Source organism: Zootoca vivipara, chromosome 7 (genome assembly GCF_963506605.1).
Source record: "Zootoca vivipara chromosome 7, rZooViv1.1, whole genome shotgun sequence".
In the NCBI taxonomy this organism is placed as follows: domain Eukaryota; kingdom Metazoa; phylum Chordata; class Lepidosauria; order Squamata; family Lacertidae; genus Zootoca; species Zootoca vivipara.
Genome location: NC_083282.1, coordinates 50,573,535 through 50,586,418, shown reverse-complemented (window position 1 = coordinate 50,586,418; position 12,884 = coordinate 50,573,535). Strand labels below are relative to the sequence as shown.

The 12,884-nt window shown below is 43.4% G+C and overlaps 1 protein-coding gene across 2 annotated transcripts in view; it reads left to right on the top strand.

Moving 5' to 3' along the window:
- The window catches only part of BAK1 (BCL2 antagonist/killer 1), a 34,156-nt gene extending 31,746 nt beyond the window's left edge, over positions 1–2,410 (top strand). Inside the window, exons 6-7 of one of the 2 annotated variants that reach the window (XR_009557914.1) lie at positions 22–414; positions 445–2,410. Coding sequence is in view for 1 of the 2 variants with exons in the window: in XM_035122954.2 (XP_034978845.1) it covers positions 22–126 (105 nt within the window). In the remaining variant the exon portion in view is untranslated. Of the gene's footprint in view, positions 1–21 lie in introns of both variants that reach the window. The other variant, XM_035122954.2, reaches the window with a different exon arrangement.
- The last annotated feature ends 10,474 nt before the right edge of the window (positions 2,411–12,884 follow it).

Below are 12,884 nucleotides of genomic sequence, written 5' to 3'. Positions count from 1 at the left end.
TATTTTTTTTTCCTCCTCTAGGCGGCAGCACTGGACTTGAGCAACGTTTACTGGAAGTACGTGGTGACAGTGGCCGCCGTGATTTTGCTGGGCCACTTTGTGATGCGGCGCTTCTTCAACCCGTGACAGGGAAGGAGAGTGTCACTGGCCATTTGCATCCCAGCCATTGACTCGCTCCTGGGAGGCGACACTTGTCAAGGAGGATTCAGGAAACAACCAGAGGAAGCCAGATGGTTCTTTATCACCTTCCAATATGGCACCAGATTATTAACCATCCACATGGAGATTTCAAACACAAGAAATCCGCAGCATAGTATTTAAAAAGGTGGAACTGAGTATGGGAGAGGATTTAGTGGAGTGAGAAAACAACAGGTTGATTACATTCACAGTGTTGCTAGAGGAAAAGCAAGGGATGTTGTTTTCCTCCCTGAAATCTCTTAAGAGGGACAAGTCCTTTTCCAGAACGTTCTCAGGGCCAGCATACTCTCAGCTTTTGCAATTCCATTCCTAAAGAAAGCAGAAGGACAAGCAACATGCACAGCACTGTTATTTGCTCAGTACAGCTGTCAATTCTTCCACTGCCTTGTGCTTTTCTAGTGCTGAAATAATCATGTGGCTGATTGGGAGATCGTGTATCAGCATGAGTAGCACCTTCTAAGATTTGTAGATGTACACCTAGACAAAGCCTATCCCAGAAGGGGTAGCCGGGTGAGACAATGTCTAAAATATTTCATTACAGTGGAACCTCGGTTTTCGAACATAATCCATTCCGGAAGACCGTTTGACTTCCGAAACATTCAAAAACCAAGGAGCAATGGGCAGTCAGCAAAATCTACTGAGAAAATTGAAAAACACACAACGGAAGCTGTTGCGACTTCCAAGGCGCATTCGAAAATGGAAGCAATTACTTCTGGGTTTTTGGCGTTTGAAAACCGAAATGTTCGGCTTCCAAGACACTAGAAAACCAAGGTTCCACTGTATATGCAGACCTATTTGTCATCCACCAGATTATTTCCTTGATCAGGCATAGAGCTCAGTGCTCATTAGTTGATCACTCTCATGTCCTCACTTACTTTTAACTTAGTTGCAGTGATCCTTCTCTGTCAGTGGAGAGCGCCAGCCACTGCAGAAGTTATGAATACACTTCTTTTCATGCAACAGATATCTCTTGGTTCCTTGCATGCCAGCATTATTGCTGTCCACCTTGACCAGGTAGTCTGTATATGCAGTTTGGGAGAGGGGCAAAAATTGTTGAAGGAATTGGAGAAGGAATTTTTTTTTGTTTGATTCCATTATAATTCTTTACCCCTTTGACAATCACTAGCCCAAAGCTTCAATTCCCTTTGATGCAAATGACGTCAAAAAGTCAACACATGAATTGGTACCCCTAATGTAAGATAGGGATGGGGGACTTGTGGACCTCCAGGTGTTACTGGACACAAACTCCCATCAGCCCCATTCAGCATGGGCAGTAATCAGGGATGATGGGAGCTGTAAAAGGGCCACAGGTTCTCAAACTTTGCCCTAATAAATGCAATCCGATCAGAGTAAATATGCAGAAGATCAGGCTGCATTTCCTACAGGTTTTAGTGTGAAAGTTGAGCATGTGCTTATGTCTCCCACTGAAATTGGTGGGATTTGGAAGTGCATGATTAGAGCTGTCCTTGACTCCTAGTAAATGTGCAGAGCTGGAACTCAGCATTTGAAGGAGTTCTGGTTTTCAAAGTCCTTAGCTGCAAAGTCCTGCTTAGCTGTAAACACACACACACACACACACACACACACACACACCATTAACCTGTCCACATTGATTACTTAACTCTTGTTTTGTATAGCTTTTAAACTAGGATAAAACTGCATTGACTGCAGTGAAGCCAAGATTTTGAGCACAAAAGGTTCCCTTTTCTTGCTTTGCAGTTCCTCCCTTTACAAAGCTATAAGGCAAAAGCTTACTTTGTAGCGTCTTTCGTCTCTTTCTTGGTTACCAAGAGCTCTTAAGACAAATACTTAGAAGCAATGTATGCATTGTTTGTTTTTTTAAAAAAAGTCACACTGCCTAGATTTCTTCTGAATGTGCATGCCAGCAATATTTGCTTTGTTTAAAATGTTTGATTTGGCAAACAATAATTTAACTTTGTCATGGCCTTAAGATATGGCATGGTTATGTCTTGACGCAGGCTGAACTTCATCCCTGTCCAATGCACTCTTACTTCTTTGAAGTCCCATTTTGTTTCCAGTGAACCTATAGTCTGGCGACGAGCTGCACACATCTCATCATTCCTTACCACTGGCTATGCTAAAACTGGGATTTGTCTGAGAACAAATCAGTAGGCTTCTGCTGTGTGTGTTTGTTTATCATACTAAAGTGGGAAAAGAATCTTTTTACTTACTCTCCAGAACAGCAGTTGTACCCCCCCCCAAAAAAAATCCATTGTACAGTTATGTGGATCTAATCTATCAAGCCTATGGTAGCTTACTTCTAAGTAGTTCTACAAAAGATTGGGAATCTAAGGTACTACTCATGGTGAAAATTGAAGCAGGGTGGTTTTTATTTGTTTAGTTTATGCCAAACACTTTGATCTTTGGCACCACCCACCATTGGCTCAGAGATTTCCCCCAAGGAAGTGTGGCCCTTGGCAGGGAAAAAAGAAGAAGGTTGCTCATCCCTGCTACATACGTACACATCCTGCCACTCAACTCAAGGGCTGGATGGCAAACAATTTGAGTAAAAAAGCAAATCCTGGAGGTAGGCAGGCCCTGGTACTAGCTGATCCACACAGTGGCTGTCAACCACTGTGGATTTCACCAGCCAAAGTGTCCATGAAGATACAGAGATGGTAAAAGTTCTAGCAACGAGAACCCGCGTACAGAGATTTGTGGCAGCAATATATTTTCAACAAATAGCCATTTCTGCCAAAGAAGAGCCAAATAAAATTGTGGGGAAAAAGGAATATGTTGGGAACTGGAATTGCTCCAATAAATCTTTGTATTGCTTTATGAATTTTTGTTTCTACTGATGGAGAATTATGCGTAGATCAAATGGTTGCACCATTCTAAGTTGCTTCAAATTTAAACATGTCATGTCATATCTTCTGTCATTTGGGACCAGGCTAGCAACTGTTGTATAAGTAACTCTCATATATATATATATATATATATATATATATATATATATATATATGACATTTCAGTGAATGCAGGTATGGCGTATGTAAACGACGAAGCTGCAGAAACACAGGCTAGGGTACTGGATGCAGAATTTAATTTCTTGAGAATCTCAGCACTGATTCTTCTACAAAATAAGCAAGAATCTAAGCTCTTTTGACTGTGAAGATACATCTGAAATGATGGCCAATGCTGCTGAAATCTCAGAGGTGGCTAACCAAGATACCTATTGACTAGCAGTGGGGCACCAGTGACCTCCATAGCTTTTTCACTCCATGATTAGGAAAAACCAGACTAACAGGACAATATTAACCATGCCTACTCTGAAGTAAATCCTATTGAATTCAGTGGGTCTCACTCCCCAGTAAATGGGATTTGGAGTGCAGTCTAAATTCTGCAAAATCAGTATTCGTGTAAGTTTGCCTAATTTATGCTGGTTAAAGCATTTTAAATTTCAGAGCATAGAGTTCTGGGTAGAGGCAGAGCTCGGGCTTCACCAGCATCTTGGTTTGAGAAATGCTGTTTAAGCATTTGAAGAATGTGTGGCTTCAAAAGAGGATTAGACAAATTCATGAAGAATAAGGCTATCAATGGATAAGTTCTACCTCCAGTTTCAGGGACAGTAGACAACCAGGGAACCACATGAGGGATGCGTGCTGCTGCAGCTTCCCAGAGGCATCTGTTTGAGCCACTGACTAAATGGGCCACTGCTCTGATGCAGCAGGTGCCTCTTAGGTCCTAAACGAACAGAGTTTCTGGGGGCTGGTCAGTAGCATTTGACTGTCTCGTACCTAGCAATGAATTTCCTCCCCACCACCACTATATATTAAAGGCTTTAACTAATGCTCTGTCCAACTCATTTCTTCAAGGGTTTCCAGCTTAAAGTCTCCATCTGTGCCATAGAATTGGTTGCCCCTCTAGAGCATAGGAAACACTCCTGGTGACTCTTGTGGCAGGCATCCCCAAACTGCGGCCCTCCAGATGTTTTGGCCTACAACTCCCATGATGCCTAGCTAACAGGACCAGTGGTCAGGGAAGATGGGAATAGTAGTCCAAAACATCTGGAGGGCCGAAGTTTGGGGGTGCCTGGTTTATAGCCATGAAATAGGTAAATGCAATGCTTCTCCAAGTAGACTGCTCAGCAGTCTAAACTACATGAGCCACTGAGGAAATCTTTGGGGATGACAGTTAGGTTTTTACATACATACTTGAAGCCATAATGTAGCTATGAATCTCCTCCCTTTGTTCTGTATTCTATTTAAGAAGCTGCTTATTATTTTCCGTGCATCACACCCAGCTTTAACAACCCCCTTGCCCTCAGGGATTCAAAGGGAATGAAGCTAATAATCCAGAGGTACCCAGGATATCAGTGCATCCAGCAGAATTGCTTTTCATTATCTTGCCTCCTTACCTGCAAGGCAGTCGCTCGAAAAGTGAATCACTGCTGGACATGTGAATCGCTGGAGGAAGAAGAAAGAACTTCTTCCGGGGAAATAAATACAAGTAGGGAAAGGGGCTGTCCTCTTCAAATCACATTGCTTAATGGCAATGTGGTGTGCGTGTGCATGGCCAGGAGTTTGGAGAATTGCAGCTCTAAATGCAGATCCTGAATTGAGTGTGTTTATTGGAGGAAATCAGTCTTCAGCAACATCTCCTGCTGTATAAACAGCTTTGGGATTTGGAAAGATATCCCTCTGTGGTGTTTAATACAACACAGACATCTAGCAGGGATTGTTGTTCCGGTCTCAAAAGGCCAAGAAAGGGGGCCACTTCCATTGGATCTGGGTATATAAGGTTTCTTGTGTGTATCACATCATGCACTAAGCAAAAAACAATTGTGCCTTTCTACCTCCATCAAGATCTGACCCCTCTATGGGAGCATAGTGGTGCTACTGCCTTTGGAGATACAGCGAAGGTGCCTCTTATCACACTCCCCAAATGAGCACTCAAGCATTTGTTGCATGGGGTATTCATGGGGAATGCACTGGGTTGTTTTACTGGAAAGCTATGCCTTCTATGTACTTCTGAATTGTGAAGTGCCTGGCACACTAGTGGCACTAAGTAAATGTTAAATGGTAGTTTCTGTAATATATATGTCAAAATAAAAGTTATATGGAAATACAGATGGTTTTAAGTTTATGTTATTTAAGTGTATGGACATGAGCTCGAAATACAAGGTGCTTCCCTAATGTGTTTCTGTTTTTGTTTGTTGCTGTGGAGAGCTATTTAGGAAGTGGCTTTGTTTTGATATTTTATGTATTTTAAAAAGTGGATTTATGCTTCCAAAGCTGTGCCATCCCACGTACCGCATGAAGTTGTACAGTTTATAGAAGCCATCTTGCGGACATCTGAGTCACAGCAGATGTGATGCAATGGCCTAGTGCACAAACGCTAAATGAAAATTATGAACACGATCGTAGGTGTTTTTCTCCTCCCTGATAGCTTTGCTATTGCTCAGTTTGGCCTAATATGCGGTTTAGCTTTCTCCAGACTTAACTGCAAGCTATAACCAAGGTTTCCCCTATAGTTTACAGTTTATGGTTTGTGAGAGGGTTTGGACAACATTCTAAGTCAAGTACAGTATGGCTTAGCTCAGTGTGGCACAGCAGCAATAAGAGTGTGATCTCTTTTCCAAGACCCTGCTGTTCACACCAAGCCAAGGCTTGGCTTATTATGCAGTGGAAGTGGATTCTTCACTCTGCATAGCTCTCCACCTCACAAAAAATCAGGCTCCTTAGAGTAGATAAAGTGACAGGAAAAAGGGCACTGGAATAAGTAAGATAACAGTTGTTTGATGTGATATCATATGACCTCTCTGCAAACAAATAAGGATGAATGCAAAATAAATAGGCTGTCAGGAAACAACCTGGGTATTAAGAACATTACCTGCAGTGTAGGATGAAAGACGGAAGCACGGAGCTTCACCTCACCTCCTGCATTTCCCACGCTGTCAATCTGATAAACAAAGACGATCAAAGGAAATTGGAAGCTAAAAGCAATGAATAAAGACAGTCTTAAATAGCCATAAAAGCAGCATTGCCTACTTGCTGACAAAATCCCAGGCAAAAAAGGCAGGTTTAGGTTACGATTAATTCTAAGCACACTTGCCTGGGAGTAAGCTCCATTGAAATTAATGAGACATACCGTGTTTCTCCGAAAATAAGACACTGTCTTATATTTATTTTTCCTCAAAAAAGCACACTATGGCTTATTTTCAGGGGGTGTCTTATTTTTTTCCTCCTCCTGCAGCGGCTGGCATTGCTGCTGTGCCTATCACTGTGTCTTATTTTCGGGGTATGGCTTATATTCCTTGAATGCTTAAAAATCCTTCTATGGCTTATTTTATGACTACATCTTAAAATAGGAGAAACAGGGTAGTTCTGAGTAGATATACATAGGATTGCATTTGTAGGAGTTTTGACTGGAAGCTGCCATGGCCATCCTTGTGAACAGTCTATCCAAATGTGATAAAAACACAAGGGCTGGTCAATTTCAAACTAATATTTGTATGTTTTTCTTGCACACTGGACCAACAGGTCCTGGCAAGGCACTATTGTTCTGCATTACCCAGCTATTTTTGTGTGCATGTGGAATCTACTGCCATTCCAAGGTAGGTAAGTTACTGACACAATTTATACCCCACCTTCCTGTAAAATATCCAAGGTGGCTTATAGTCTGGATAAAAATACACAAGCTATAATAATAACAAGCACAACAATATCAAATAACATCACTGAAATGGGTCCTAAAACTAAAAGTCACCTGATTTCCATGCCACAGATGCCAAGTCTGGATGCCAGCTTGTGCCAGTCATTCCCACTAATGCTCTTTGCCTCTAACAGCAGCTGCAGCTGCTCAAAGAGCTCATGGAGGATTCTGGAACCCCCCAAAAATGCATCTCCATGTCATTCCAGACATCAACTAGCCATCCAACTGGATGTAAAGACCTTCATTGCCTCTCCCTCTGCAGTTGTGGGCATCTATTGTTCGGCACCCTTGACACTTTTCCCTGCCTGCTCCATCCTCACCAACTGTCCAACTGGACAGTTAAGTCCAGTCAAAGGCGACTATGGGGTGTGGTGCTCATCTTGCTTTCAGGCCGAGGGAGCCAGCATTTGTCCACAGACAGCTTTCTGGCTCATGTGGCCAGCATGGCTAAACCGCTTCTGGTGCAACGGAACACTGTGACAGAAACCAGAGCTCATGGAAATGCCGTTTACCTTCCCGCTGCAGTGGTACCTATTTATCTACTTGCACTGGTGTCCTTTGACCTGGGACAGAGCAATGGAAGATCACCCTGTTGCAGGATTTGAACTGCTGACCTTCTGATCAGCAAGCCCAAGAGGCTCAGTGGTTTAGACCTCAGTGCAACCCTATATTTTAATATACCACCTGCCTTATCCTGAATGGCTGAGGATAGCTAGATAGCATGACCATATCTCACTGACCTTACAAAGCAGGTTGTTGCTTTTCCGATTCTATGAAGGAAGAACTGAGGCTGAATGAAAGAGGTCCAAACACGGCAGCCCCGGGCAGAGCTGGAATCTGAACAAAGAGACATATAGGAGCAAGTGAAATTGACCATTGGCCCACTAGGTTTGCCACACATCATGTTGCTTTCGAGGGGTCAAACCTTTCTAGTAAAAGGTAACAAAATGCATCCAAACAGAAAATTGTACATTCATTTAACCCCATATCCAGTCGTCATGGTTACCACCTGCTGGCCGAACAGGTCCTGGCACTGTTGCCTCCCTTATTCTGATGCATTTGTTGTTTTAGCTGGCTTTGCCCTGAATCACCTGTGCCCACCCCCATTCTGCTCCAGAGGGGCGCCCAGCCCTGTGGAGCAGGTTTTGTGCAGTTTTGGTGGGGCAAGGAAGTGCTGCTGCATGCGCAGGAGTCCGCTCACATCACTTTGCATATTGCCCTTGACTATCTCTCCCTTCTAAGTGTTCCTGGCTCCCTGGCATGCCAATGAGATGCAACTGCAGCCAAGCAGTGCCAGAGGAACAGCTGTCACTCATGTCCTGGCCCTTTCGTCGCATGAAAGCCCTTTCATTCTGCCTACAGAGGTTTTGTTTGTTTATTTGTTTGTTCAATTTATTCCCCTCCTTAAAAAAAAAAACAATTCCAGTACAGAAGCAGACTAGGAAAGAGCTCAACTTAGAAGGCTTGTTGAAAGAGGAAGGTCTTTCGCAGGTGCTGGCAAGGGAGAAGATATGGCACCTGCCTAACATTCAGGGGAAGGGATTGTCAAAGGGTAGAAGAGTTTGGATTTGGATTTGGATTTGGTAGAACACCAAAGGCCTGATTCCTACACTGGGTGGAATGGACCTCCTGATAAGGTGGTGTCTGCAAGAGGCTCTCACAAGCATCCCAGTGAAATGGGACAATAATGGTTATTTCAACAATTCTAACGCTGTGGATACCAAGGATGCCCGCTTCACTTGAGGAACCAGGTTAACCCACAGAGAAACAAGAGTGCACTGGTAACCCCCAGGTCCATCTCTACTGAGCATGCATTAACATTGGCAGATGAGGAGCAATGTGCTACTGTAACTTAAGTGAGATCATAGTCTATTCTTAACTTTCCTGTCTCATAGCAGGTTCAGCAGACGCCCATAAAAAGATACACACCAAGAATGCTACCAGCTGCACTTGCTCCTGCAGGATTCTCTCTCCCTCTTTGTTTAGTGGAAGGTTAAACTTAACAAAAGATAAATGGCCCTCATAAAAAGGGCAGCTGCTGTCTAACAATCCCCTCCCCACAAAAAGAGAGAGCTTTATAACGGTAGTTAACTGAACTTCTCAATTGTAGTTATCAACTCCACAACAGCCAAGGTTAAGACCTAATCAAGTTTTCACATTTGGTCCTTTAAATAAAGGTAGCATTCGAGTGAAGGAATGTAAGTCCTGAAGCAGACTTCACTTCTGCCTAATAACTCCATAATGGGCCTAACACCAATTTAATATGAGCCTCTTTCACCTAATCCCCCAGGACATTCTTTACAAGCAGCTGTCCTGGGGGAGAAAGAGACCCAAGGGGAAGGCATGTACAGTACTTGTCTTTCATAGCCATGTTTTATTTTGATATATTGTAATGTTCTATTGGCTGCTTTGAGATTTTTTAAAAATAGAAATAGGTACCAAAATTACCAATACATTCATAACCAAAACAAAAAACAAAACAGGATGGGGGAAGCCAGTGAGCTCAGGATAGAAAAAATGTGCCTCAGACTTTTCTAATCCTATATGCCCCAGTGTCTGAGGGTATTTCTACACAGTGGCAGCCCCTGATCTCAGTATATAGTATGTTTTTGCCCTAATATGACATAGTAACTAAGGGAGACCTGCTTCCCCATCCAGAGTAGTCATATCCTTTGAAGCAGAAGTACCCGCCTCAACCAGCCTCTGGTCTCAGCACCCCCATGTCATCTTCCTGTTTCCCCTTGGAATTGGGAAGGTGGAGCCCTCTCAATGTTGTTGCACTCCTTCTTCCATTGTCCCTGACCACTGTTGGTGCTGGGTTGAAGGGAGATGGAGTTCAATAATGTCTGGAGGGCCACAAGGTCTTCATCCTTCTTGTATATGCAAGGAAGGTGGCACAGTGCCCTGGTGCTTGTGATTTACTGCTGTCCAGCATCATACTTAAATCAGCATCATACTTAAATCAGCTCTAATCAGGTACCCCTGAGATATGGATATATTTTATGACAGGCTGAAAGTCCAACTCCTGCTGTGCTTGCTACATGACCCATGGCACAAGGAGATCATTTTGTTCTGGAGGTCTTTGAAACCTTTGTCTTGCAAAGCCAAACTTAGATCCTGGAAATGTGCGCCTCTTTAGAACTGGAGATCAGCACACCTTGTACTATTGTAGATGCAGCCTGTTCCCTTTGGGTCTGGCCCAGTTTGCATACTGAGAATCAGATTTATCTAATGGCATGGGGACCAGGTTGCCATTATCTATTACAGGGGTACCTCGACTTATGAATTTAATCTGCTCCGAATGGACCTTCATAAGTCGAAAAAATCGTAAGTCAAAGCCAATGGGGAATTTTTAAAAAAATTCGTAAGTCGAAAAAATCCTATCTAAAAATTCATAAGTCGAAAAAACCCTATCTAAACCGCATCCAAAATGGCGGACGGAACTCTGTTCGTAACTCGAAACATTCGCAAGTCGAATCATTCGTAAGTCGAGGTACCACTGTATATCCAAATAACACCAATGATGCACATATATAGCAAACACTTATCTGACAACCGAAACGGGCTAACAAAAAGGAGTGCATCCTTCCTTCATCACAACATTCTCCTATAGCCTTAGTAAATAAACTGGGTTTCTCATTAACTTCACAGTTTGCTCTTTCCAGTTTGCATTTAATACAGTAGCAACTAGTGACGCGGGTGGCGCTGCGGTCTAAACCACAGAGCCTAGGGCTTGCCAATCAGAAGGTTGGCGGTTCAAATCCCCCGACGGGGTGAGCTCCCGTTGATCAGTCCCAAGCTCCTGCCAACCTAGCAGTTCGAAAGCATGTCAAGTGCAAGTAGATAAATAGGTACCGCTCCGGCAGGAAGGTAAACAGCGTTTCTGTGTGCTGCTCTGGTTTGCCAGAAGTGGCATAGTCATGCTGGCCACATGACCTGGAAGCTGTCTGCGGACAAACGCTGGCTCCCTTGGCCTATAGAGCGAGATGAGCGCTGCAACCCCAGAGTCATCCGCAACTGGACCTAATGGTCAGGGGTCCCTTTACTTTTACCTTTTACAGTAGCAACTGCTTCCCCAGATACCCAGTTGCACACTGTCTTAACAGTCAGGCAGAAAGAAGCATTAAGATTACAGCCCTACAGTGTGATTTCCATTACCAAAGTAATTCCATTATGAAAGTGTCTGCTGTCACAGACACTGCAATCTTGGCTCTGGGGCAAATTTTCGTGACTGGAGCATGTGGGGATCTGGTTGAGACTGGTCTACCCAAGCAGATAACTTCAGGTGGGTTCACAGAAGAATATGCAAATATCAGGTATCCCTGTTGTTGTTTTTCAAATTCATCCTCAGTACTTGGAGAACCATCTATACCAAACAATGGATCACATGTGCTCCTTCCTACGACACGACACAAGAATAGCCATAACAAATGCAGATTCCCACCAACACACTTGGGACACAGTACCTTGCAAGGAGAATCGGGACTGAACCAGCAATGTTGTCCTACATTCCTTCTGTGTTGGTTCTATCTGCCTTTTATTTTCACCTTCCCTGATCTCTTGGAGTAAATACATTCAATAAAAACACATGTAATTAATGTCTGGGTCAATAGCTGGTCTAAGTAGTACTTGGGGCTCCAGATTTCCCCTAGGCCAAAACCGCAGACAAATTTTGGATGTAGTAGAACTGTTATTTGTCATCCAATCTTCACATCAGTTCTTCCTTGCTTTTTGTCAAACAAGGAAAAATGTTAAGTACTCCACTGCAAAGATCTCAAGAGCCTTTGCTCTTCCGTCTCAAGAAGAAGTTAAAAACACCAGTGAGCTATTCCCAAAGGCCCTATGAAGAAAACTGCTTTGGGATAAATAGTCCATGGTCAGTGACTATCTATGCTGAAGAACATAAAATATCTCTGTTCCCTGTGTTGTTGAAGCAAATGCTCGTCCACATCTAATTCCAGCTTCCAGTTCCCATACCTAAAACACTCAGCAGAACGGCACACTATCTCTTACAGCAGGTGGCAATAATGACAGCGAGAAGATAAGACTCAAGGAGGAGGCTTGTTGAAGGTGTCCTGCCCAAAGCTGATCTCGCAGATTGTAGCAATACTTCTTAGTTATACAGTTTGCTTGCTCAAGCTCTTTGCCGCAACAGACATTGTACTGACATCCAGATGCCCATTCTTGGATTAATGCATTTCACTTGCTACTTTGAAGGGACAGCTGCATGCAGAAAGTTAACGGCACTTACAGAAAGCTCTGCACAATCACACCAGCTCACATCTGCTCCTTAGCACAAATGTCTCCCACCAAAAAAAAATTCTATAGCACCATTCGAGTGCAATAAAACATAACACTAATTATGTGCAACAGCAATAATATTAAATTCCATCTGGACACATCAGCCTTGTTTCAAGGCATAAAAAATTAGATAACTATCCATAGCCAAAGCGAATGAGTCTTTAATGCTCTGTGTGTTGCAGGCAAGCCGCTAATGGAAATGGATGTCTAGCTTTTATTTGCATTTAGCATGCATCTGTAATGTTGCTGTTATTTATTCAAGTGGCTTATGCTAACTTTGGCAGAGAGGTGCTCCCAAGTGCATATGGTTAATGAAGGTTGCACAGCAAAGAGCATCAGTAATTAAACAGCAAACCCAACAGCTCAGATGCTTATGCACCAAGGGTTTCAATACTCAAAAGGCCTGTTTCAAATGCATGGGAAGGGGTGCATGGAGTTTGAAGGGAACTGGGGAAGACCAGAGCATTCAAAGAGATTTGTAGACATTATCTTGGGCTGGTAAGCTTTGCAACAAGAATTTGGCCCTTTGAGGACCACCGAATGCCCAGCAGCTAACCCAGAGGGATGAGAGATGAGTGGAGGCAGTTTACAGTGGTACAAGGTTAGGCTAGCAGCTCTCTTTGGTGTACAGCAGGAGGGTGGGGAACCCGAGGGTCGCATTTCCTCCAGTGAAACCTTCCACATGCCACTGGTGGGAAGGGCCAGAGGCA